This window comes from Scomber scombrus, chromosome 24, assembly GCF_963691925.1.
Source record: "Scomber scombrus chromosome 24, fScoSco1.1, whole genome shotgun sequence".
Classification (NCBI taxonomy): Eukaryota; Metazoa; Chordata; class Actinopteri; order Scombriformes; family Scombridae; genus Scomber; species Scomber scombrus.
This window is the reverse complement of record NC_084993.1, coordinates 11979415-12002717: the sequence shown is the minus strand read 5'-3', so window position 1 is coordinate 12002717 and position 23303 is coordinate 11979415. Positions and strand designations below refer to the sequence as shown.

At 41.4% G+C, this 23303-nt stretch overlaps 1 protein-coding gene across 2 annotated transcripts in view; it reads right to left on the bottom strand.

Moving 5' to 3' along the window:
• The window catches only part of mgat5 (alpha-1,6-mannosylglycoprotein 6-beta-N-acetylglucosaminyltransferase), an 85538-nt gene that overhangs the window by 54019 nt on the left and 8216 nt on the right, over positions 1-23303 (bottom strand). Inside the window, exons 2-3 of one of the 2 annotated variants that reach the window (XM_062414591.1) lie at positions 19128-19652; positions 11612-11776 (exon numbers count right to left, since the gene is read on the bottom strand). In XM_062414591.1, coding sequence (XP_062270575.1) covers positions 11612-11776; positions 19128-19368 — 406 coding nt within the window. In that variant the 5' untranslated portion in view covers positions 19369-19652. The remainder of the gene's footprint in view (positions 1-11611; positions 11777-19127; positions 19653-23303) is intronic. The other variant, XM_062414592.1, reaches the window with a different exon arrangement.

Here is a 23303-nt window from a genome sequence, read left to right as displayed (position 1 = left end):
AGTGAATTACAGCTCTCAGCGCAGGCCTCTAACAATCTAACTAATAACAGCAATTTAGGAAGGAGTAACAGGGAATGTGCTATTTTTCTATCATTTTTTTAAGTAGCAGACCCAACGCTCCTGGTGATTAACGTGATTAGCATGCTGTGTTGTAAAACAGAGAGAGAAGAAGTGGGAGGCCGGCAATCCTTTCCTGATGGAGTCAGCCAGTCACAAGACGAAACACAATACACAATAAGAGCTTCTTATTGTTTCTAAGGGCAGCAGGAGTCATGCAACAAGTGGGAGGATTAAAGCTTTTTCATAACTGTGGAGGTTTAAGAGAAGTGAAACTCCAACCTACAACTGAGCTTTGAAGATAGTAAATGTGAAAATAATAAACGTGCAAATAAACATCCGCTTTCTCTCCTACTTAGATTACATTTGAAGCATGTGTTATACTTGTGTAAAGGAGTCAGCATGCTTTCACACACTGTGGCTCTTTTCCTGAAATCTGTGGTTCCCATCTTGGTTATTTAATATATTTCTGAGGCAAGGGGGGGTGAGTGTTTACGTCTTTATTACAGGGACAGTGGAGAGATGACAGCTGGATTCAAACTGCAGACATTGGGGTTATATAGCAAAAAGTCAGCTACCAGGGCGCGGCGTCCCATCTTGTTTTAATTGCCTTTAAGTGTTCCATGGTTTTACTGTAAATCACACTGTGGCAATTCAGTTTATTGAAGGTGTGACAGAGAAACCTGTCTTGCGATTCATCATTGGGTGAAGTGGATTAACTGGTGCAGGTGCAGTATACCAGAACCATTATCCCATCCTTCAGACAGTTAACCGACCAGTCTGCATAGCTACCAACCCACCAACAGACTAACACAGTTACAGCCTGTCATTGATCTCTCTGTCATTCAGCCACGCTGTGCCAAAGCCAACCAGGCACATCTTCTCTTAGCTTTAATCAAGCAGAAAGGAACTGCTGCCAAAGAGCTGCTAAATATAGCCACCTTCATAATCAAAAAACATAAGAGACTCTTTCAAAGATTCCTCGCTTTTTAAATATCAAAAGCAACCCCTTCACCTGCATTTCTCACCTCATACCTCCAAACTACTAAAGGTGAGCTACATCACAGCAGCAGTGAAGGAGGTTTAGTCAAACTGAGCTGACCGGAAAAAAAGGTGCATTCAAACATAAGCACGCACAGGATGCTGCACACCTACTATCTGATTTCCAAGTGAATGAGGTGACGTGCAAACTACAACTGACGCGCAAAGGCAGTGATGCAAGGTGATAAGTCGGGCTTGGTTTAGCGTTCACAAGAACAAAAACCAAAATGGAGAACAGGAAACAACAACAAGAACTTGAGTATTACTTCTAAAAAGAATAGATGCAGCGCTTTGAGCAGACATCATAGAGTTTAATTCAAAACAGATCCAGCACCACGAGGTTAAATGATATAAACAAACAGTGTAATGAGTGATTTTAACATGTACAGAGAAGCAGAGGCAAGAGGACAGATGAGATCATTCAAACTTGCATAAGACGTCCGAGAGCCTCTCGCACTACTGAGGTCACAATTAGCCGGTTCCTAGCACAGCGTCGGCCATCTGATAGCCCTTAAATAGCATCGCTGAACAATAAGTGGTATTACACACAGCGTTATTTTTCCTCTCTCCCTCTCTCTCTCTCTCTCTCTCTCTCTCTCTCTCTCTCTCTCTCTCTCTCTGTCTGTGTGTCTTTTAGTCCAAGTCCATGAGGTAATCTGACATTTGACAAGTCCAAAATTGGATTGAGAACATCTGGTTTATGTTACATCTGGTTTATATTATTCTCTTTCTTCTGTACTTTCACCCCCTCTCCCTTCCATCACTCTCTCTCTCACTCTTGTTGATTTCAATCTTGAGCCTGCTAAACTAACTAAAAATCCCTCAAATAACAAGACATGTGCCAATGCCCTGCTAAAATGACACAATTTGGTCAGTGGAAACTAAATAACTGACACTAGTGAAATTTCCTGGCGTACGAGAGGAGTGTTATGACAGTTTCTTTTTTTTTTAAAGCCGAAGACACCTCAGCAATAAAAGGATGCAATTTTAAGTTAATTATGTGTGAAAGGCCCTCATGGTGATTCTGCTGAGGCGAAAGCTTGAAAAAATATAAACAATGTGTCCTCTGATCCACGGCGCCAACACTAATTTTAGATGCACTTTGGGAGAAGAATCCAAAGTATCAGTCCAGTGTGATTGTGTGTGTGTGTGTATGTGTTTGTGTGTGTACATCTCAGCAGTGGCTCATCAATCGAGCCTTGTTCAAGCTGCCATCCCAAATGCATTTTTTGGCATGTCCAGATTGTATCCAGATTGCTTTTAGAAAAGTCTGGATGACCAAAAAAAGAAGAAGAAAAATAAAACCCACATGAAATGCAGATCCAAGCCACATTTGGAGGTGATTTGAAGTGCCATTCCAATCAGATTTCTACAGATGTCTCTCAGTCAGGACACTCTGGCCACTCAACTCGGATTTCAAAGTGTCTGTGTGTGTGCTGCTACTGGCAGGACACCACAGAGAGCAACAGTCAACAGGAGGAGGTCTGCAACGTGACTTGATGGATCTCCATTTCTTATACTTCCATGTTTAGAAAGCTGTGTCACCGGCGTAAATAGTTACTGGAGCCTGTATCATTACCATAGCAACCTATACAGAAAGGCCCAGACAGACAAATTGGATCTGATCACTTGCCAAATAACAAGTCTGTCTTAAAGACCTGATTTGAGAATGGATGATGGATGTGTCCTCTCAGTTTTGTAGGTGGACAAGTTGGTCTGTATCATATTGTAAGTTCATCTACACTGAATAAACTTATATGAATAGTGTTTATGATAGTCTGAATATTCAATGTTGCTTCATGTTATCTTGAGCCGCAGCAATGGATTACTCATCAGTCATTTAGCATGACAAACACTAGCTTTTAATCTGACCTAATTATCATAGTAATGTTTGTACAATGTATAACAAAGCTATTGTTCATAGCTTTTGTCTCAGTCAGCATCTATTGTTTTCCCAGTGATCTGATTGGTTAGTAGCTGGGCTGTTGTCACATTTTGACCTGAACTCGTTCTGGAGCAGGTTTAGCCGTTCAGCACAAGTCACCGTGCTGATTTGAACTTCGCTTTGTGACAGTGCACAAACAAATGGCTAGCTAATCTCACTTCACGGTGCAGGATTCTGAACAGGGTGTGTTTTGCTGTTCCTCTTTAAAAATATTCTAAATTACTTCCTGTTCACACGCAAATATCTCTACCTGGACAGCATATCCGACAGAGACAGAGAGATAAAATGACTCGTGAGGGTCATGTGCTGATGTTGGCCGTGATGAACTCTCATTAGACTATTCAACCGACTGCTTCTCTTGTAGCAGAGTTTAAATGATGATGACGTTTCATTGTAAACATCAGATAAAATCTCTTAAACTCGTACTACGGAGAACCCACACTGGAAACTACTGGTCTGGGCCACCTGAAAGGAGCAGAGCGGGGTTAGGCGGACCAGAGGGGCTTCGGTGGTGCGAGGGGCACGTGTTTGGAGCTGGTCAAAACACATGTCTCACACTTGCCTCTGATCCACATGAGTGTTCCACAGTTGAGTCCTGGAGGTAAAGAAAGAAGAAAAAAAAAAGTCCCAAATCCGAGCCCGCGTTCAGTTTCCTCTTTCTCTCCTTTCCTCTGCTGTTGCTGTACAGAGCAAAGCGTCTGGCTGTAATCAATCCCTCTTTTGTGCTCCAGCAATCTGATCGGCCCGCTGTTCTCTGAGACAAAAAAAAAAAATCCAAGGGGAGGATTTTGCACCGAGAGCGACGCAGAGACGCAAAGCAGCCAGAAAAACCTTGATTAAGTCTCATCATTGCAAAGCCATGACTAATGTTCCGCTGTTGATCCAAACAAATGGTGGAAAGCTGCGGGTTTAAGACTGCCGGGCTTCAAGTGTTTTGGGTCGCCAAAGAACCGGTTGTGGCGACGGGAGACTTGAAATTGAACCTGAGCTGTCGACGGCTTTTCTTAAAATAAACACTGCGACAAACAAGACATCGTAATGTGTCTCCACTTCCTCTCAGAGGCTTATATTGAGAAAATATTTTCAATCACCTGCTGTATATGTAGCCCACTTCCTGTAAACATGCACATTCTGCTTTAGTTGACCTCACAGGGCCCCGCGGAGGAGCTGGAAATATTCTGTGTTGTTATTAAACAAGCAGCTTGAGAGCCACGGAGCGACGATCAAAAATATGATCTCACCATTTTTATGTTTTTTTTTTCCAAGCATGAAAAGGTGTGAATGCATATGAGAGTAAATGAGATTGTGTGTCTACTCTCAGCTGGAGAGCAGACAGGAAAAGAGTGTGATGTGCAGTGGATGTAAGATGTAAGCTGTATATTACTGTATGTCGTGTGCCTGCGGTGAAGGCTGATATTTGGTAAAAGGAGGACAAGCAGATTATGTTCCTGCAGGGCTGTGGCTTTAACCAGAAACATAACAATCCTGGCATGGAGATGGCGATAGAGAGAGAGAGAGAGAGAGAAAGAGAGAGAGGATGCAGAAGGAGATGGAGCGCGGCGGACGATGAAAAAACAGAGGGTGAGTAGAAAGATTGCAGAGGAGACTGAGGAAAAAAAGGGAAAGAATGTTGTATATTTGTGTTTAGCTCGCAGTCATTGAATTGAAATAAGGATGAAGGAAGAGCACAAGTTGAAAAAGTGGGGTACACGTGTCCCAGCCAGTGGTGCATCAGCCCCAGATGTTCCTCGCGTCCCACCCCTGCCTCCTCCATCAGCCACAACCTCTGGAGAGATGAGCCCGCCTGTGGGAAAATACAGAGGACAGACTCTGTGTGTGCTTGCGTGCATGTATTTGTGTGTGTGTGTATATGGGGGGCGAAGAAGGGGTATATTTTTCCCTCAAATGCTCGAAACTCGCTTGAGATTTATTCATGGTTGATTAACAAAAAGCTGTTTTTAATTCTTATGAGGTTGCGGATAGCTTGGGAAAAAAAAAACAGACAAGAAAAACACTGCAGTGTGAACGCTCATCATCTATTATTCAGAAACAGACGAGCGAATGAGAAGTTGGGGCCCGTCGATCGACAAAACAGACACCTTGCAAAATAACCACCTTTTAAAAAGAGAGCAGGTGACGAGACTCTGAAGTCAGCGACGCTTCTCATAGACTACAATGAATACTGTGGTATAATGGGAGGCAGTCCTAATTAGAAAAGGGCGTTGAAGAATGTGTGTAAGAAAAAACCAACACAATATTATTCATTTTTTAAACTCTCCATCATGAGTCTGGCAATATTACAGGAGCACAACTCTTAATCCGTGGAGTACTCTTTAAATGACGCATGCTGGAAATGGGATCAAATGTGAACAAGCAGCTTACAATGCAATGTGTGTGTGTGTGTGAGTTGAGAAAAAAAAACATGTTCTAGTGAGTTCATCTCTTCTCTAAATGTGGTGTTTATTTGAGAGCTCTGCCCCTCCATTTGCAACAATGGGTCAAGGGAATTTGCTTTTGCTATTTAGATACATTAAATATGATTAAAGAGGAAATGGGTCCTTTCAGGGTGCAATTAAGTGCTTTTTTGTTTCTTACCCCAGGGATAACATGGGTTAGTGGCTGATTTGTGCGAGTGTTTGTCCTCTTGTGTTCATTTTGGATGGTTTTACCAGTTTGTTTTGGTCTTTTGTGTTGTATTAATCTATCACACGGCACATCTAATCCATGCTGACTGTTGTGGCAACCCACACATACAGTACATTGTCTTTTCTTCTTAAGTCTGGGTTAAAGGATTACATTGAACAGACAGTGAAATAGCTTTGTACCTCCTTCCTTCATTGTCACCTAAATCTAAGTGACTCCTCGGTGTCCAGCAGCACACGGTTGCTATGATACTGGTATCTCTGGTATGAATTGTAAAGATGTTTGCATTCTCAGTTTTTGTCTCCATTATAAACAACATGACTGTAAAGTATGTTGTGTATATTCAACATTTTTCTGGAGAGGGGGGAAATGTAAATATACTTCCAGGTGTGGTGGGATATTTGTGATGTAATGATTAACATGTAACTGGGAGATGATTTCCCAAAAAAGCCTGAGAAGGCATTCCTCGGCTATAACGTAATGAAAGCAAATCTTTCCGCGCTGTTTGTTTACAACGGCGCTATAAGAAGATCTGACGCGCTCCATATGGATTGGGGTCTCAGGGGACCTGCGAGATAGTCGTGTGAACAGTTTGTGAGCTTTTCCATACGCGAATGGAAAAATGCACGCACGCACACACAAACACACAACAGAGTGGAAAAGGCTGTCTGCGCTCGTTTCCTGTTGGTCTGCGAGGAGGGAAAGTCCTGGAGAAGCTCAGTCCTGCCTGCTGTGTCACATCAGGGTCTCACAGACAAGACATGGAGAAAGAGTTCTTCTCCACATTGCTACGTTAAAAAGAGGTCGAGATTCAGGCGTGATGGCTCAAATCTGATTGGTTGGCAGGATTTATTTGGTATCATCTCATTGCTATTAAAGCTACTAAAGCAAATCAGCAAATTAGACCAAGAATTAAGCTGCAGGAATAGGAAAGGAAAAAAAAGATGACATAATTAACATTTTTTTTATTCAGTCTATTTAGAGCACTGGATCAAAAAAGGTGAAGAAAACTATTAATATGAATCATTACACCTACAAAAGTAACGATTTATTTGAAATCTGTTTACAATTATACTATACGCTGCTGTGCCATTTACAGTAAAGTGTGGGATGATGAGTGTCGGCATTCATGCGAGTGTTTTGCTCGTGTGTTGGTGCAGACAGCCTCTCTTAGAAACGTATTAGCACTGAGTGGGTTTGTGTGTACTTTATTAGTATTGATCTGCACGCTGAAGGAGTAAACAGGCCTTCCAGAACATAATGGAGACCACAGACTGCGCTCGGAATCCAAGAGAGAGGCCCGACAAGATGTTTCCAGTATTAAAATGCTAATAGTATGATGGTGGCTTGACTTTTCTGAATGCTGATATTCTCTCTTTTCTGAGTTTGCACAAATAAAAACATCAGCTGATTCTCGGTGTCAGAGGCGCCACTTTTGGCCAATGAAATCGTGCTGAAAGCAGGTCAGAAATTCTGTCCTTTGTTGACATCCGCACCTCGGATCTCATCTTTCACTGTGAATGACACGCAGAGATGCAGGAGACAAAGCAGAGAAGACGCCCTGAGCTGCGAACGCACGGGTCTCTGTTTACGGAAAAAAAGCCAACCCAAGGATGTCAAGGGTGACAGAAAGGTACAAATCAGCCCAAAAGTCAGCGGCAGCCTGGCAGAAACGGAAAGAATATTGATAACTTTAAACACTCGCGTAGGGTGGGGAAATATATCGCAGAGGGGAAGAGACGCAGAGAAGGAGAGAGGTGTGAGGGGCTAGTTAGGTGGCTGCAAATCACCACCTGATCATTCATTACATCTGTCTCTACACCGGGGGGTCTGTGTGTGTGTGCGTGTAGAACGAGATTACATTTCCATGGGCCAGGCTCGCAAATGAAACACTGCTGGGGAGGTTGATTAGCCACATCAGCGAACCACGGCAAGACACGGCGTCACAGACCGCTGTTGGACCGGGTCCCATCTGCCTCCTGCTAAGCAGCAACCAAGGCCAATCGACTTGTTGTTGGTTTTTTTTTAACAATTCTTTATTGAAGAAAACGCAGCTGTATGTTGTACAAATAATAGAAAAAGTTATACATGAGGCGTACAGTTTTTATCCATAACTCCATGCATCCCTTTTCCACAAGGAATAAGATAGCTAACAAAGTAAAATAACATAATGAAATTTTGTATAAAATAGAAATGTAGACAACAATCATAATAAGTTGTTATATGTAAGTATATAAAGAATAAATGACAAAAAAAGAAGGACATCAATAGACCAAGGCTGATGAAGTACTATTGTTAGTATGGGGCTGGTAACAAGCACATAACAGGCATACCTGTACCCCATTTTGATCCTATAAAGGCCTTCTGCGCCTGTTGTCCTTGTTGCTAAATGCATCAGCACACAAGGCTGAATGCCTCAGCTATTCTTGTGCTTGGAGAGAATAAGTGTTGCTGCATGAAAGGCATCTTTTTCGGTAGTGCTGTTTTCTATAGCGCAAACAATGGAGCGTGACTATAAAGCAATGAAAGTGGGGCGTTTTCACTAAGCCCTGGTTTCTAAGATTATTAGTGGTTTTGTGTTAAAATTGCTAGTTTCAGTTTAATGTTTCTGATCATTTTGGTCACGCTGCACAATTGTTACGCAGTTTCAGTTTAGTATTCTGTGTTTCACAATGTTATATTGTGTTGAAGGGGTTCAGTCCTCTTCTTTTCGAGATGTGATGGTGGGCAGATCATTTGTAATCAGTGATAGAAGCACTTAGCAGTGACTCACGGGGCTCTGTCAAGTTGAGGTAGGTAAATGAATCTTTACAATTATATCTGTATTTGGTGTACTCAAAACTCATAACACTGTGTGTGTGTCTGCATCAATGTCATTATTTATGTTTTGAAAGTGAGGTATCAGGTGAGGCTAAAGAGAGAGAGAGAGTAGGTGGCAGGTGTATGTATTTGTTGCTATAGCTCAAGTTATTGTTGTATTTTAATTTTTGCCTCTATTTTTTGTTGGTCACATTTGGTCCAGCCTTCCAACCAACTTCTTTTTTTTTTTTTTGGCAACACCCCTTCGTAAGGATTCCAGTACCCAAATACCATCTTCTGGCTTTAATACAGGGTGGCGACGCTGCAAGGGCACATTCTTGTGAGATGAGCAATCACAAGAGACAGTGTGTGCACAGCTGCTTCGCTTCAACAGCAGCAGCAAGTAGCCAGAGAAAATTTGGCCTTATTGCTGCGATCGCTTACATGTCGACGGGAGGTTCAATTATGGCGTCTGACTATATCTTTTTTTTTTGGTTGAAATAAAATTCTGATTTTTTTTGTAAACTCCCATTTTCTGCATCCTAAGTAAATCATCAGAGGCCTTGAGAAGAGTCCCTAAACATTTTGGGCATTCATTCATGTTTTTCTTTCAAAATAGCCTGGATCATATTTGAGCAGTGTGGGATTTCAAAGAGCGAGCATGGGAAGGCAAAATAAATCAAGAGCAACAAACAGAATAAGCTGTGTCATCCCCCAGCAGCGCAGATGATGAGATTTCTTTCTACATGTATTGTCGTTCCTGTGTGTGTGTGTTTGTTTGTGGCTCTGTCACTTGTTATATAAAATGTCTAATTCAAAAGAAAATGCATTCAGGTGAATTGATGGATATTTATTTTTGGGAGCCGTTACTGAGCCGAACATCTTCTTGTTTTGTTCCCCCGGGATAATAGAAGAGATTTAGTACTCAAGCAGATTGAGTGAGGGTGTAAACCTCCAAATAATATCACCGCTATGTGTGATGTGGCCAAGTTCAACCCATCCTCTACTTCAAGTGAGACAGAGTCAGGTTCGGTCCCCGACCCGCCGAGTCCTTGGCGATGAAAATGTATGGAAGCGGTGCGGTCCCAAGGCTGCTGCTCGACTCCATCTTGATAGCAGCTTCTCTGAAAGGCAGGCGTGTTCCCTTCACTGTCCAGATTCTTATCTCTGTAATTGCCTTCCAGTCAGGGAGGAGCACTAGCGGAGTTGGCAATGGAACTGCCCGCCGCCCACTCCGAGACAGGAGACATGCTCCGATGAGGACTCTGGAGTTCTTGGCTTTTAGTTTGCTGCCAAGAGAGATGTGGGGTGCTGCTTTGTCGGCTTGACCTGCGTTCAGGATTCAAGCGTTGTCCGTGAAGGATGCTGGAGTTTTATTGACATGTGTCACGGGTCCAGCTACTATCGGTCCAAAACACAAGGGCTGGAGCCAAGAGCGGACTGGACAACAGAGTATGAGATTAGTGTCAATTCTGCAGAGTCCACTATGGTGAGACTGAAAACAGACATTTACAGTCAGATGACCGACTACTGCACATACTGACTGAAACGCTTAGGCTGCCAAAACCAGTTATTTTAGATGAGATTTTATATAACAAGTCTGCCTATTTAATGGTGCAATTTGTCTATTGTTTCTTTTAATGTCTTTTTTTGTAACCTTATATTACAATACCGAGAACTTATATCATTTGTTGGCAGTCATGATATTTTCATTATCAGTTATTCTGCTGATTATTTTCATGATTAATTGCTTGTAAGAAAATAGTGAAAAATCTCTTCTTCAAATCGTTTTCTCCAACCAACAATCCAAAACCAAAACATATTCAGTTCACTATCATATTATTGAATTATTCAATATTGACTAAGACGATTGGCAAACATTCACATTTGAGCACCTTCACAAATTGGATTTTTGCCATTTAAACAATAACTTAAGTGATTAATTTATAATCAAAACTGCTGCCAGGTAAATTTGTGTTAATTATAATCTAATACTCACAGCCACATCTACCTTCAATTGAAATTAATGTGTTTTTAAAAAGACACCAAGTACATTTTATCATGATTACATTATCTTTAATTCATCACAGAGCAGAATAATTGATTTCAGGATAAGAGAAAAGCACTCTGAGGGTCGGAGAGCACAAGACAAAGCACCTGTTCTAAACTAAATGATTGTTTTAGAGTCAGACAGAGGTACACCGAAATTGCTGTTAAGACAGTGTGTCAAAGGATGTGGCATTAGTGGCTAGCTGTCCTCGAGATTTTAAAGACAGAAGGAAGTCAGGTTGCTATAGTGAGTCATCATGAGAGTCAGACGGCTGCATGCAATCTTATGAAACACTCATAATGTTCAGTCACTTTCATGTGATGTTTATGTTCTGTTTATGTGGTTTATTGAGAGGTTTTAAAAAGAGAAAAAGTTACAAAGGAGGATTTAACATTTGCTTAAAGATGCCAAAGCAGCATCTGTCATCAGGATCCAAACCGTTCAAAATGTCATTTTGTACAACTCAATCAGCCTTATCCAATTCTGCATATATTGCTTCAGAGCGCAGACGCCACATTCTCACTGTTTAATGCTGCGCAAACAACCCTAGAGCGAGTCTCGAGATCCCGGAAAAAAACCAACACCTCGACTCTCTCTGCTGGGCTGAATTCATCATCTGAAAGCTGGCAGGAAAATCAATGAAAACTAATAAAAGGGTCATGCAGCGTGAACGGAGGCCTTATTTGAATTATGTCCAAGGATGTGGTCTGGTCCTATAAAGTGCCTGGTGTGCACTGTGCAATACTGCGAAGGGGTTTAGTTGGGTGCGTGCCTGGGGAAAGATTTTCACTATGGGAATTTGGAAATAAAAAGGGGTCGTGCAACGCTCATAGAAAACACAAACCATCAGCTTTTAATTGGTATCAACTACAATATGTTTGCTGTGTGTGTTAATACCCTGAACAACAAGGTTCATCTAGAAGAATAAACTGTAGGAAACTGACCCAAACATGAGTCACGGTGCTTGTGAATAATAACTTTCTGAAGCCAACTATAGAAAGTAAAGAACAGCTTTCCTCTCCTGTATCGCCTCGCCCTCACAAGCACACAAAAGCAGAATAAATTCCAAGACAAACCTGCCACGTTAACTTTCTCTGGGTTGGGGTTGCTGGGTGTGGCAGTGCTGGTGCCGTTGGTCAGGTTTCCCCCCGTGCCATTGTAGATGTTTTCCACTTTGGACTCCAGCTTGCCCAGCCTCAGCATGATGTTATCCAGCAGCACTGCGAGGGTCTTCTTCAGGTCTGAAAGTGAGAATGTGCATTATATTACTGGGGTCGTTTATTATTTCGCCACCGATATCCTAGAAAAGTATACTGGATGTTTGAGGCCGATACTGATCCGATAACGATATATATCAGCATAGAAATGAACAAACAATCTTGAAAAGGATACCTTAGATTTGTTTTTTCAATTTGTTCTTCTCTTTTGGACAAACCATTTACTGACTACATAGTTTGTCCAAAATGCCAAAATCCTCATTGACTAGAATTTAAAATACCTCTGCTAATTCACCAACAAACCATAATACAGTATTATGTTATTACTAACCAGATGACGTTGGTATTTAACATGTATACTGTTACCAAATCTTTATTTAATAGCATTGAACATGCACTAGTGCACAGTTGAGGCTAATGGGAATTAGTTTGGCTGGTATTTGGTCATAAACTGAGTATTGGACAAATTAAAGCTTTGACCTTGTGGTGACCCGATATAAAAAGTTCAAATATCACCAAATGTCTTAGGAATCTGCCCAATATTTGTTGAGGCATTTCTCTCAAAACCATAAATGTCAAACCAAACCAAACCAAATCTAACCAAAGGATTAGGAACCTCTGTGCTCCATGAATGTCTGAGCAAAAGTTCACTGAAATCCATCCAGTAGTTGGACCTGGATCAAAGTGGTGGAATGACTAAGAGCCAGACATCCAGACTATCCACAGAATTACACCACTAACATGGCTACAACTAGCCTTGATAGCAACAAAACTTCCTAATAAATACATACAAATTTAGTATGTGGGATAGAATATATACACAAGCAGATTTTAGTCTTTAGGTAAGATATCAACATCAGAGTAACCCTAACCCTAACTCTTAAATATAAGGCTAATTAGGACTTATAGACTCAATTTGTATCTGATTAACTGTATCTGAGCATTAAGAGAAAACATCCAATTCTTTCATTATCACCAGGCTAATGGTTACAGTGAATGAATGTAATTTATGCTGCTGCGTTTCTCAACTATGTCTGAAAATGTATTAAGGAAGGGGGGGACACTTCATCTCCTTTTACAACGACTCGTCGGGTTTCAGGCAGCCGGCTCGAGGCTCATTTAAATGTAAAACCGGGGCCGCCACGCCGCTGCCAGTGACCTTGCTGTTTAATTTGGGTCTTTGCGTTTCTGTGGGCATCTTTCTTTCCACGAGCGTTTATCTGCACAGGACACAGCTAATGGCGTAACAGGCAGGCAGTGGTGGGGGGATGCTGAACAGTAATGAGACGGGGTAGGGCGCGCATTCAAAATGGCAACCGTGATATTAAGACGTGGCATTTTGAGATCTTGTGGTATTTGTCTGATACTGTAACCTGCGGCGTTTGCACTGACATTTAGAGGGAAATGTGAAGTTGAGTCGTTGTAACCGGTACACACACACACACCACCAACCACAATTATGTTATCATCAACGTGCTATTTGTCATCAGCAAAGAGCCCCGCACAAAATCATCAAACCAACAGTGTATTATATTAGGTATGCATTGGCTTCTGTGTGTACAGCAGAGATTCAGAGTGCATCATGCATTAGTTTTCCCAGAGATGATGATAATTGCAGCTTGTCTATCACATACGAGTGCCACATTTTTCCCACCTCGCGGTGATGCATTGGACACGCCAGTTTTCATCAAGTCAGAGAGATTGGCGAGGGGCGCGACGAGGCCCTGGCACGGCGCGCCAGCCTGATTGGTGTGAAGAGAAAACGCCAGAGCATTTGTCTGATTTGGATGAGCTCTGTGCGCTGGGAGGAGCTGATGCACAGAGCTCGTAGCAAGAGTGAGAACAGGAAGAAACCAAATGGAAAGATTCGGAGCACGGGGCCTTGCCAAGCTATCGGGCTGTACATAATTAGGGGGGAAAAAAGGAAGGGGGGGGGGCGCCTGGAGTTAATGCCCCCCTCTGTTCACCTCTGGCACACATGCCGGTGCCCACTAGCGTCAGGGCTGAGCATGAGAGGGAATCAAATGTTTAATATTTCAGCTTGTAGTATAGCCAGTTTCAACCATGCTGTACAATAGGGAAGGTGAGCCGCTCATATGTGCCAATGGAGGCTAACGTGAAACCACAACTTCCAGGTTCTGTTCCAGGAATGAGAAAACTTCATTCAAAATCTCATTGACATTTGTATTAAAACAAAAAAAACAAAAAGCACAACTTTTCACAGTATGTTGTGTTGTTCGCTCCATATGTTTTGACAAGTACAGCAAATTTAGTTTTGAGAAGCTGACTTGTGTGGAAATTGGGTAGACAAATATCCCAACATGTGTTCTGCATCAACCAGCAGCAATAACAGAGAAGTGTTTTTGGTTTTTGTTTTCAGGCAGGGAAGTAACCATTCAGATTTGGTTTTAAACATGAGATAGATTTCTTTTTGTCAGATAAACTGAAGGCAATGTTAAAGAGGACCTATTATGTATTTCCTTATTTTCTGTCATATGTATATATGTATATATATATATATATATATATATATATATATATATATATATATATACATATATACATCTTCATATGTAGATGTGTAGAACTGTTTGTATTGTAGAATAGCAGCTGCTAACAAAGCTCTGCTAATTTGGTGAGGAACACGTTTCATTTACTGTAAAAGTCTTCCTTTATTTAGCCGTTTAAAAGCTTTTTATATGAAGTATCAAAAGCAGGAAATGTTGAGTTTTCATCAGCAGTAACTTAACACCATTCTGATACGTGCTGCCCCTTCACTAGGCTTCCTGAAGCTGGCCAATCAGAAGCGAACAGAGCGGGACAATCGGGAGTGGGCCTTAAAGAGAGAGAAGCTGAACTGAGGGGCCACATAAAGAAGCAATATAAGATAAATAAAGAGGTTTTTTAAAAACCGTTAATCATGCAAAGCTACTCTAGTGGAGTCGCTGAATAAAAACATAGAGCAGGAAATGAGCATAATAGATCTCCTTTAAGTTTATGTTGTACAGTAGTGGTGCCTCTATGTTCTTTTGGCTCCTTGTATGTACAGACCTGACATCTGACAGGTCTTTCCTGTTAGCGTAATGAATTGAGAGTATTTTCTCAAACATGTGTAAACAGCGAGTCCAGACTGTGATTTTAGAAAGATGGCTGCCCTACCAGTTGCACAACTGCAAACATGCTGCACTGTATTGAGAAAGACATGATTTTAACCTGGCTTTAGTCTAGCTTTTATTAAACATTATCTATCTTTCATCTATGTATATATTTATATATCTTATATTATTTTTTAAATCTAATTTAACATAGTTTTCACTTTTTGTGTCACTTATTTTCTTTCATGTGCATTGGTCTCATTTTTTTTCTTTGTCATTTGTTCCTTTTCTTTATGCTTTCATTGGCCTTCACTTGTTCTGTCTGTCTCAATCAACTGTGAAGCACTTTGAACTAAGGTGTTATATAAATAAAGATTGACTGAGTGACTGAGTGATTGATTGATAATACAATGCAACGTGCATCCAATGATGAGTGAAAAGCAATGTGAAGAGTGCAGTGGGTTCACAACAAGAATGCTCAAAACAAAATGCTCTGGAAAATATGCAAGGTGACGATGCAGAGTTTGGTCTGTATGAAAATTAAAAAAGAAAGACATCGAGTCAAGATGTTCAAGATAACAAATGTCAAGAAGCACACGTTGTACTAAGGCAAATTTTTACAATAATTAAATGTGAGGCTCTGAGACCTTCATTAGTCACTGAGTTAGAGAAGCCTCCATGGTGCCGTGAATAATGATCTAGCTTGTCCTTCTGTACACTAACACTGCTGCCAGGTAACCAGATGACTAATAGCACACCTAGGGACACATTTCTGCCTGTCTCAATATTTTTTAGCGAGGTGATGCAGCTGAAAAACAAATCCAGGAGCAGCAAACACACTGAACTTCACTATAATGTCATATAAGATAATCATCTGGATATACAATGACTTGGGATCTTTCATTAAGCCTGTGAGCATTAAAAAAAGAAATAATTACAAGCCAACATAAGCCCTCAGTATTCATCATCCCTATTGTTTATTGTCATCCATAAGACAAGCCTTGACCCGGCCTGGTAGCGGTCTCCATATCTTACCAGCGTTCAATAACAAAGAGCAGGCAGAAGCAGAAGGAGCACACAGTGACCTTCCAGAGGACGTACAGGATTAGAACAGCAATACAAGCTGACACCACACCCAGCGCTTGCTGTGGGCAGCTGGATTCCCCTGAACTCTGATACCGGCCCTACGGAGCGGGACCAGGCAGATTGCGATGTGTGTCCGCGCCACAAAAGAAGGCCACAAAAGGCTGCTGAGATGCGCAGTAACGGGAGACGGTGTCAGGTGGCTCGTCACACCCAAGCTGCAAGGGTCAGTTTCAGGTGGGGAGGTGGGGGGGGGGCTGGAAAAGGGAAAGATCATATCCTTGTTATGTCTGAGTTGTTGTGAAAAGGAAGGGATAGCATGAGGTGTTTATGTTTGCACATGTGGAACTGATGGGACGACTGCTGGAATCTACAGGGTGTTGTAACAAAACAGATCTTATCTTTAATTCAAGTTTTTCAGCCACCACTAGTACAACATCCCTCGCTGTAAAGACTGATATTACTTCAGTTTCAGGTTGAGTCCTAACACTCTGTATTGAAGGCTGAGCTGCAGGCTATCAGCATTTGAGCTCTATTTACAGTGACACATCTCTCCATCGCTTCCTCACGCAGTCATTATTTGGGACTACTGTGTACCTGAAAAATTCAAAATGCTGAAAAAGCGGATCGTTGTGGGTTATTGCATGTTTGGCAGATATTTTAGGGTGATTTTGATATTTGTTGGGTATTTCTTTCATTTGGATTTAATGCAGTGAATGTGGTGGATTTAATGTGTTCATTTATGATTTAATATGGTGAAACATTAGTAAGATTGCAGTAAATCTTACAGTACATTTGGTGTATTCAGTGCAATTTACGTCACTGGGTTTGTATAATTTACAACAAATATACAGACTTTATCCAGACCTGCAAAACTCTCCTTTGCAGGCATACATGAAGAAATATAGGTCATTTTTAATTAAACAATTATAAATATGGAAGAAAAATGTAAGTTAAACTGAGTTTTGTCACCCAAAAGATGCAAATCTAGATTTTACTAGCCTCAATATTGATGATGACCTCAACAGCATGATCATATTTCTTTTCTGTTTTTCTTTTCCTCCCTGTCAAATATCTGTCAAACTGCAAGCATGAAAACCCACTTGCCTGGTAGTTATTCCTCCATGAGTGAGTTTATATTGCATTACATTACAATCCTGCATATTTCTGTCTGAGCCCAACCTGAGACTGAGAGAGTAATCACCAAGCCCAACCTGAACCCTGAAACACATTCAACGTAAGCTGAAGCACTGAGTGTGTGTTACCAGAACACATTTAATATGTTTGACATTTATTTAATCTTACAGTTGAATGTATGAGCATGCCTTTGTATCCACTTGTTGACTTTAAAATCTTGGCTGTACTTGTAAACATTAGAAATGTTTGCTGCCCTGACAAAGGAATTTGATGTGATATTAATGCCAGCTGTTTGTTTTATTTACATTATTTGAATAAGTTAAAGGTCAAGATAAGTTGCTTTGTTATGGCAGATAAAGCATGTTTGCAAAGCTAAATGTTTTCCTTTAGATATTGTTCAATACATTCTTTTATCAGTAAATGTATTCAACTAAATCATGTTTGTACAGTTAAATGTTTGCATTATGTTATCATATTTTGTATGTGAATAAACTACATTCTATAGTTTCTTCAGGCTTCCAGGACAGTTCTTTCATGCTGTTCAACAGGTGGGTTTCTAAAAAATCGGCTTGACCAATAAACCGACCATCCAACCGCGCTCCAAATGGGCTTCCGTATTCAATTCCCATGCATTAAGATTTTATGGGTCATTTCGGGGTTGCAGAGGAGGAAACCCTGGTTCACCTTAAACTCATTACAGATGGGATCAGGACAATGAACCAAGTGATCGAGGAAGCACAGAGTATCCTGCTGCCTCGCTATTTAATCAAGGACATGAAATGGATTCTGATGTGATATTGGACGGCGGTCAGCTGGCTGTTCTGCAGCTTCGACGGCACTGTGAATGTCGATCCATCATATAAGGGAGCAAAACAAACCGGACAGGACACTGGTCCCTGGAGACTGGAAATCTATGGGCTGGTCTTAGATTACATCTAACCCAAATTAATTAGAGCAGGATCACTCCTACTGTACAGCATGTATAGTAAATGTATAACATGCCTCTTTTGCTTGTATGAAAAGGGAGGTGATGTAAAGTAGAGTAGGAGTACAGGACTACGTAATTACTGGTCCTGTACTATAAAAACAAGTTTCTGCTGATTGACACATTCCTTCAGCACCAGTCTAACCAGATGAGGTATCTCTCCCTGACAGACCTCTGATGCTCCTGAGGAGTGCTGAAAGTAAGGCAAATCGCTCACTTCCAACTATAGCCTGTATTCTAGCTGATTGTAATCTTCGACATGAACGTTATTTAAATCCAAAAAAAGAAAGACTCGAAAATGAAAGCTTAAAACCCAAATGTAAGAAACATGTCTTGATGTCTTGCTGTTTGATTTGAGCGGTTATTTAATCTGTTTTTTCATAGCACACAAAGGAAAAGAGATTAAAGAAGCTGTATGATGTAAAAAAAGGTCAAAATCTGAGAGATAAGACGCGCACTACACGTGCTGCCGTCATTACTGGCCAGTATGCCTCAAAATTACATGGAATGTTAGCTGTTGGTTTCTTTGAGCGGCTCCAATCTCTTCTTTATGTTCCCTGGGAGCCGATTTAATCTCCAAGAGCTTTACTGTATCCTGTTGTTTCTCTGAGCATTAGAGAACAATCAATTCCAATCTCAGGTTTCTAATGAAGCCTCCCGTCGAGCCGTACAGGTCTATTAATGGCATGAATAACTTATTGATGGCTCTTCTGGACCTGTGCTATTACCTTATTAGGCCCTGATGCAGCTGTGTCAGCGTTAAACCTCCTGGACCAGACTTCTTGAATATAGGCGATGTAAAGCAGATGTAAAAACAGGTCTACATCATAATGCAATGATAACTCTGTTAAAGGTGTTCCGTTTGTTGTATTACTGCCTGGTAATGATGATGAAAATGAAAGAATAGCAGACTAATCCTGCTAATTATCTAATTATCAAATCACTTCCAGCACATTTGACCTTTTCTATGCTATTGTTATCCTCACACAACCTTGAAAGATCAGTTTGACTTCCTTCAAACAGTCAAACTGACATCAGGTCACTTGAGCAGCAGTTAAGAGAGCTGCTGACTCACCGTAAGCCGTCATGGTTCCCACGTAGGGCCCGTCCATGACACTCTGGTTCTCCTCAGCCAGCGCCTTGATGTAGCGTTTGCTGAGGTCCAGGATCTGCTGCCGTAGCACCGCGCTGTTCTCGTGGCTGGCCCGCTGCTGGATGGTGAAGTGCAACAGCATCATGCCCCAGATGAAGCCGAAGCTGACCAGGAAGAAGCCCAGCTTCTGGGACGACAGCTTCCACAGGAAAGGTGTCGCCATGCTGCTGACTCTGCCACGGCTAGTCAGAAGGGTTGCGAGTCTGGTTATGACTGAGGGGGAGAGGCCGCAGGAGGACGGAGGAAAGAGGAGGGGAGGGGGCGGGGATGGGGAGGGGGAGGAGGAGGAGGAGAATCAGGAGGGCAGGCTGGGCATGGCTGTGTCAGTCGGTGTAGCTGTGATGGTTTTTGCAGGGGCTTGTTTGCCTCACCGGCGGGATTTCCTTCTCTGACCCATCCTCAGCTCTCACTAACATCTCAGTGTGCCGGCTCGCTGCATGCTTCCTGCTGCAGAGGAGACACAAGAGGAGACAGACAGGTAGCTGGTTAGGTAAACACACACAGCCCAACCCAGACCCTACACGTGCAATATCACTATAAAAAAACACAGATAATTGGACAGCGTCTGACATAATTCAGAGTAAACTGTCAGTCAGTAATCCGTCAAATTCAAACATTTTCATTTCCAGCAGACACATCAAAGCTTTAAATCCTGACATGCAAGCTGCAGGGAGGGGAGGCATCATGAAGTTAATCTGGATCACTCTTAGAGGAAGATGAAGTAGCCAGCAGGTATTTGTTACACCTGTTCCTACTACAGAGACACACCCTGTGCATTTAACCTTTTCCTTTGTCAATAATGTATTAATCTTGATTTACTTCTAATGCCTCTGTGACTTCTGAAAGGAGGGGCTACACAGAACAGGCTGGTCTCGCCCTGCCAGTGTAAAGCTTATGATTTATGTGACTGTGTGGAGTTTGTGCAAGAAAAACAAAATAAAAAGCGTGTAGTTCCCTAAAATATTGAACATTTGAATAGACTATAATCTGTTTTCCTCACTGACAAGCAACAAAACTAATGGAATTTCAAACACGTTGCCTTTTTTACATTTTGTTTTATTCTGAGCAGGTTTTTCTACTAGACTAATGACAGAGGCGTGTTAGTGTGTGTGTGTGTGTGTGTGTGTGTGTGTGTGTGTGTGTGTGTGTGTGGGACATATGTCTGACAAAAGGTCAAAGGTTTATTTATCCACTCCCACTATAGCTAAATAAATCGCACAGGGCAAAATGTCAGGGACAATGTTAGTCCCACGAACTGATTAGTTGTTTTAAGTCATTTTTAAGAACCAAACACCCAAATTCTCTGCTCCCTTCATCTTAAATGTAAATATGTTGTGGTTTCTGTAGTCCTGTATGAAAGTAGAGTCCTTTCTGAAACCGATACCGATATTGATTTTAGAGGGGTAAAAACAAATTCACCAATAATAGATATGAAGGCTGATATAGTGAATTTTAACTGAAATGATAATAGACCTTTTTTAAGTGGATTATTCACCAACTTTGCACTAATATGAGATACTTTACCTTTTTTTTAGAGCATATTTAAGGTTATTTTACATTGTTAACCAATTTTAGAGATGAACACTAAGAAAATACAGAATAAATAAATAATAAATGAGCTAAATTAACATCAGCACTGTGCAGTATCAGTCATTATTTTCATTGATTGACCTCCCATAAGAAATTATTTTTTTCTTGCTTATCAAAAAATGTGATCTTTAGCAATATTTAGCATCTTTAGTCACACTAACAGTACAGTGACAGTAACTCATGGTTCACTGATGCCGAGTGATTAAGCAATTCATTAATAATGAAAATAATTGTTAGTTTCATCCCTGATTACCACAAACAACTTGATTTTGGCAGGTAGTCTTTACAGTAGATATTTTTTTTAAAACGACTTTAATTTCCTCCACTGTGTGAACAGCATCTCAGACCTGTGAGGAAAAACGCCGACCAGGCAGATTCCAGTAAACATTTAATAGTTATATTCCACTTTCATGCTCGCTCTCTTTATTGCTGACTGCACACAGCCGTGCCGATGACAACACATTTGGCCAAAACCATCAAACTTTTGCACACAATGCAAGAAGAAGAAGAAGAAAAAGAAAAAAAACCCAGACCGCCCCGCAGCACTTGTGTTAAATAGTTCAACTCGCCTTGCTGACAACCTTGAGGCAGTCTGTGCGCAGCTAAATAAACGCCCCTGGCTTTGCGTTAACGCACACACGCGCACACACGCACACACACATAAAAAAATACAATCTTTCCAGCATGCAATCAAGCCAAAAAAAAAGAAGATGTTTTTTTAGATGTAGTCTCATCTGCATCGGAGCGCTGTGGCTGTAAATGAGGCTAAGTAAGTGTGGGGAGGGGATTTCTTCAGCCGTCTCTCTCTTTCTCTTTCTCTCTCTCTCTCTTTCTCTTTCAAAGCAGCTCTAACCAGGTCAGGACCAGAGCCGCCTGCATGGATGCAACACTGCAAGAAAACCAGCAAAATTCTCTCATATATCTGTATTTCAATACCAGGGATAAATCAGATCCACTTTTTCAATTTCGATTCAATTCTACCTGAATTTGGACATCTGCTGAGCTCTATTTTCTTTAATATCAGTATTATTCTTGCTGTTGCTGATGTTATGTGTAAAGGTTACATGAGGTTGCAGTAAACCACACAGCACTTCTTATTTAAAAAGAGCACAAAAAACGCATTCAATTTAAATGTATTCCACAGCAAATTTGTTGCGGTGTTGAGTGGAACGTCTAATAAAAAATCCAATAACTTCTGTTGACCCAAAACAGCATGCAGACACACACTGAGGTTAAAACCAAATTCATTTATAATACAATAAAACACAAGTTAAAAACACAGGTTCAAAGTCTCTTACATAAAGCTAATGTATCAAACACAAAGCAGAAGCAAATAAACTATTTATATTCAGTTACAATAGCTTCTATTCATTTCCTCTGACCCGTGCCTCCTCCTCATATTCAACAGCTCAATATCAGCTTACCGATACTGAATCTGTAGTATTTATCGGTCTTTGATTGATAGTATTTTTCTTGTATCTAAAGCGGTCTGTATGTAGAAGGGGATAATTACAGAGATGGTTGTATCGCGTTCCAGAGAAACACAAAAGACGCACTCACAAAAGCCTCTTTTCACCTTCCATCCATCAGCTTCATAAATAGGTCAGAAGCAGCTGCGAGCCACTTCCGACGGGGGGCCCGAGTCTCACAGCAGGTTATGACACATCGTAATTGTTCGGTCATTTAAGACAAAAACAATAAAAGGGCTTGTGTAAGCTTTTTCTGTGTGTGGAAAGAAAAATGAAGATGCTTGCTTCGTAAAAAATGCTTAATTTTTTTTTTTGTGTGGCGTTTAATTGGCTCATCTGGTTGTGCGATGTGTGCAAAAGCAAGCGTTTGACAGTAATGTTGTGTGATCTGCAGCGTTGATATGATTGGATGTGTCTCTGACTGTGTTGGAGGATGGCAAGGCTGGTTTTTTTTTTTTTTTTTTTTGGGGGGGGGGGGGTGTTTATCAGAGAGGAACCGCGCTCGAGCTCAGGCTGGCCCCCCCGTGGTATATATCACTGCGAGAAGCCAAAACATGCACGGTAACACTCGACTGAACCGCTACTGAAAAACACAAACACAGGCGCAGTTTGGCTGCGTCGTCTGGCCTGATTCCCCCCCCACACACACACGTCCATCCGTCTTATTTAAGCACGAAACTGATCGTGCGGCTCCTTTTTTTTTTTGTTAGGAAGCTTTCCAATCTGTGTTTCTGTAATCTGTAGAAAAAAAAGGGGGAGAGGCAGGGGGGGTGATGCAGCAATTCACCTCCCTCCTCCTTCTCCTCTTTCTCTTTCTTCTTCTTCTTCTTCTCCTCTCCCCAGCAGCGCTCACATCTCCTCTCAGTTACCTTCTAGTTTCTAATTCAGGATCTTAATTTGTCTGGCTGGGAGCCCTCTGGCTCTCAGCAGCAGCAGCAGCCCGGTGAAGCCCTGCGTGTGTGTGTGTGTGTGTGTGTGTGTGTGTGTGTGTGTGTGTGTGTGTGTGTGTTTGTGTGTGTGTTTGTGTGTGTGTGTGTGT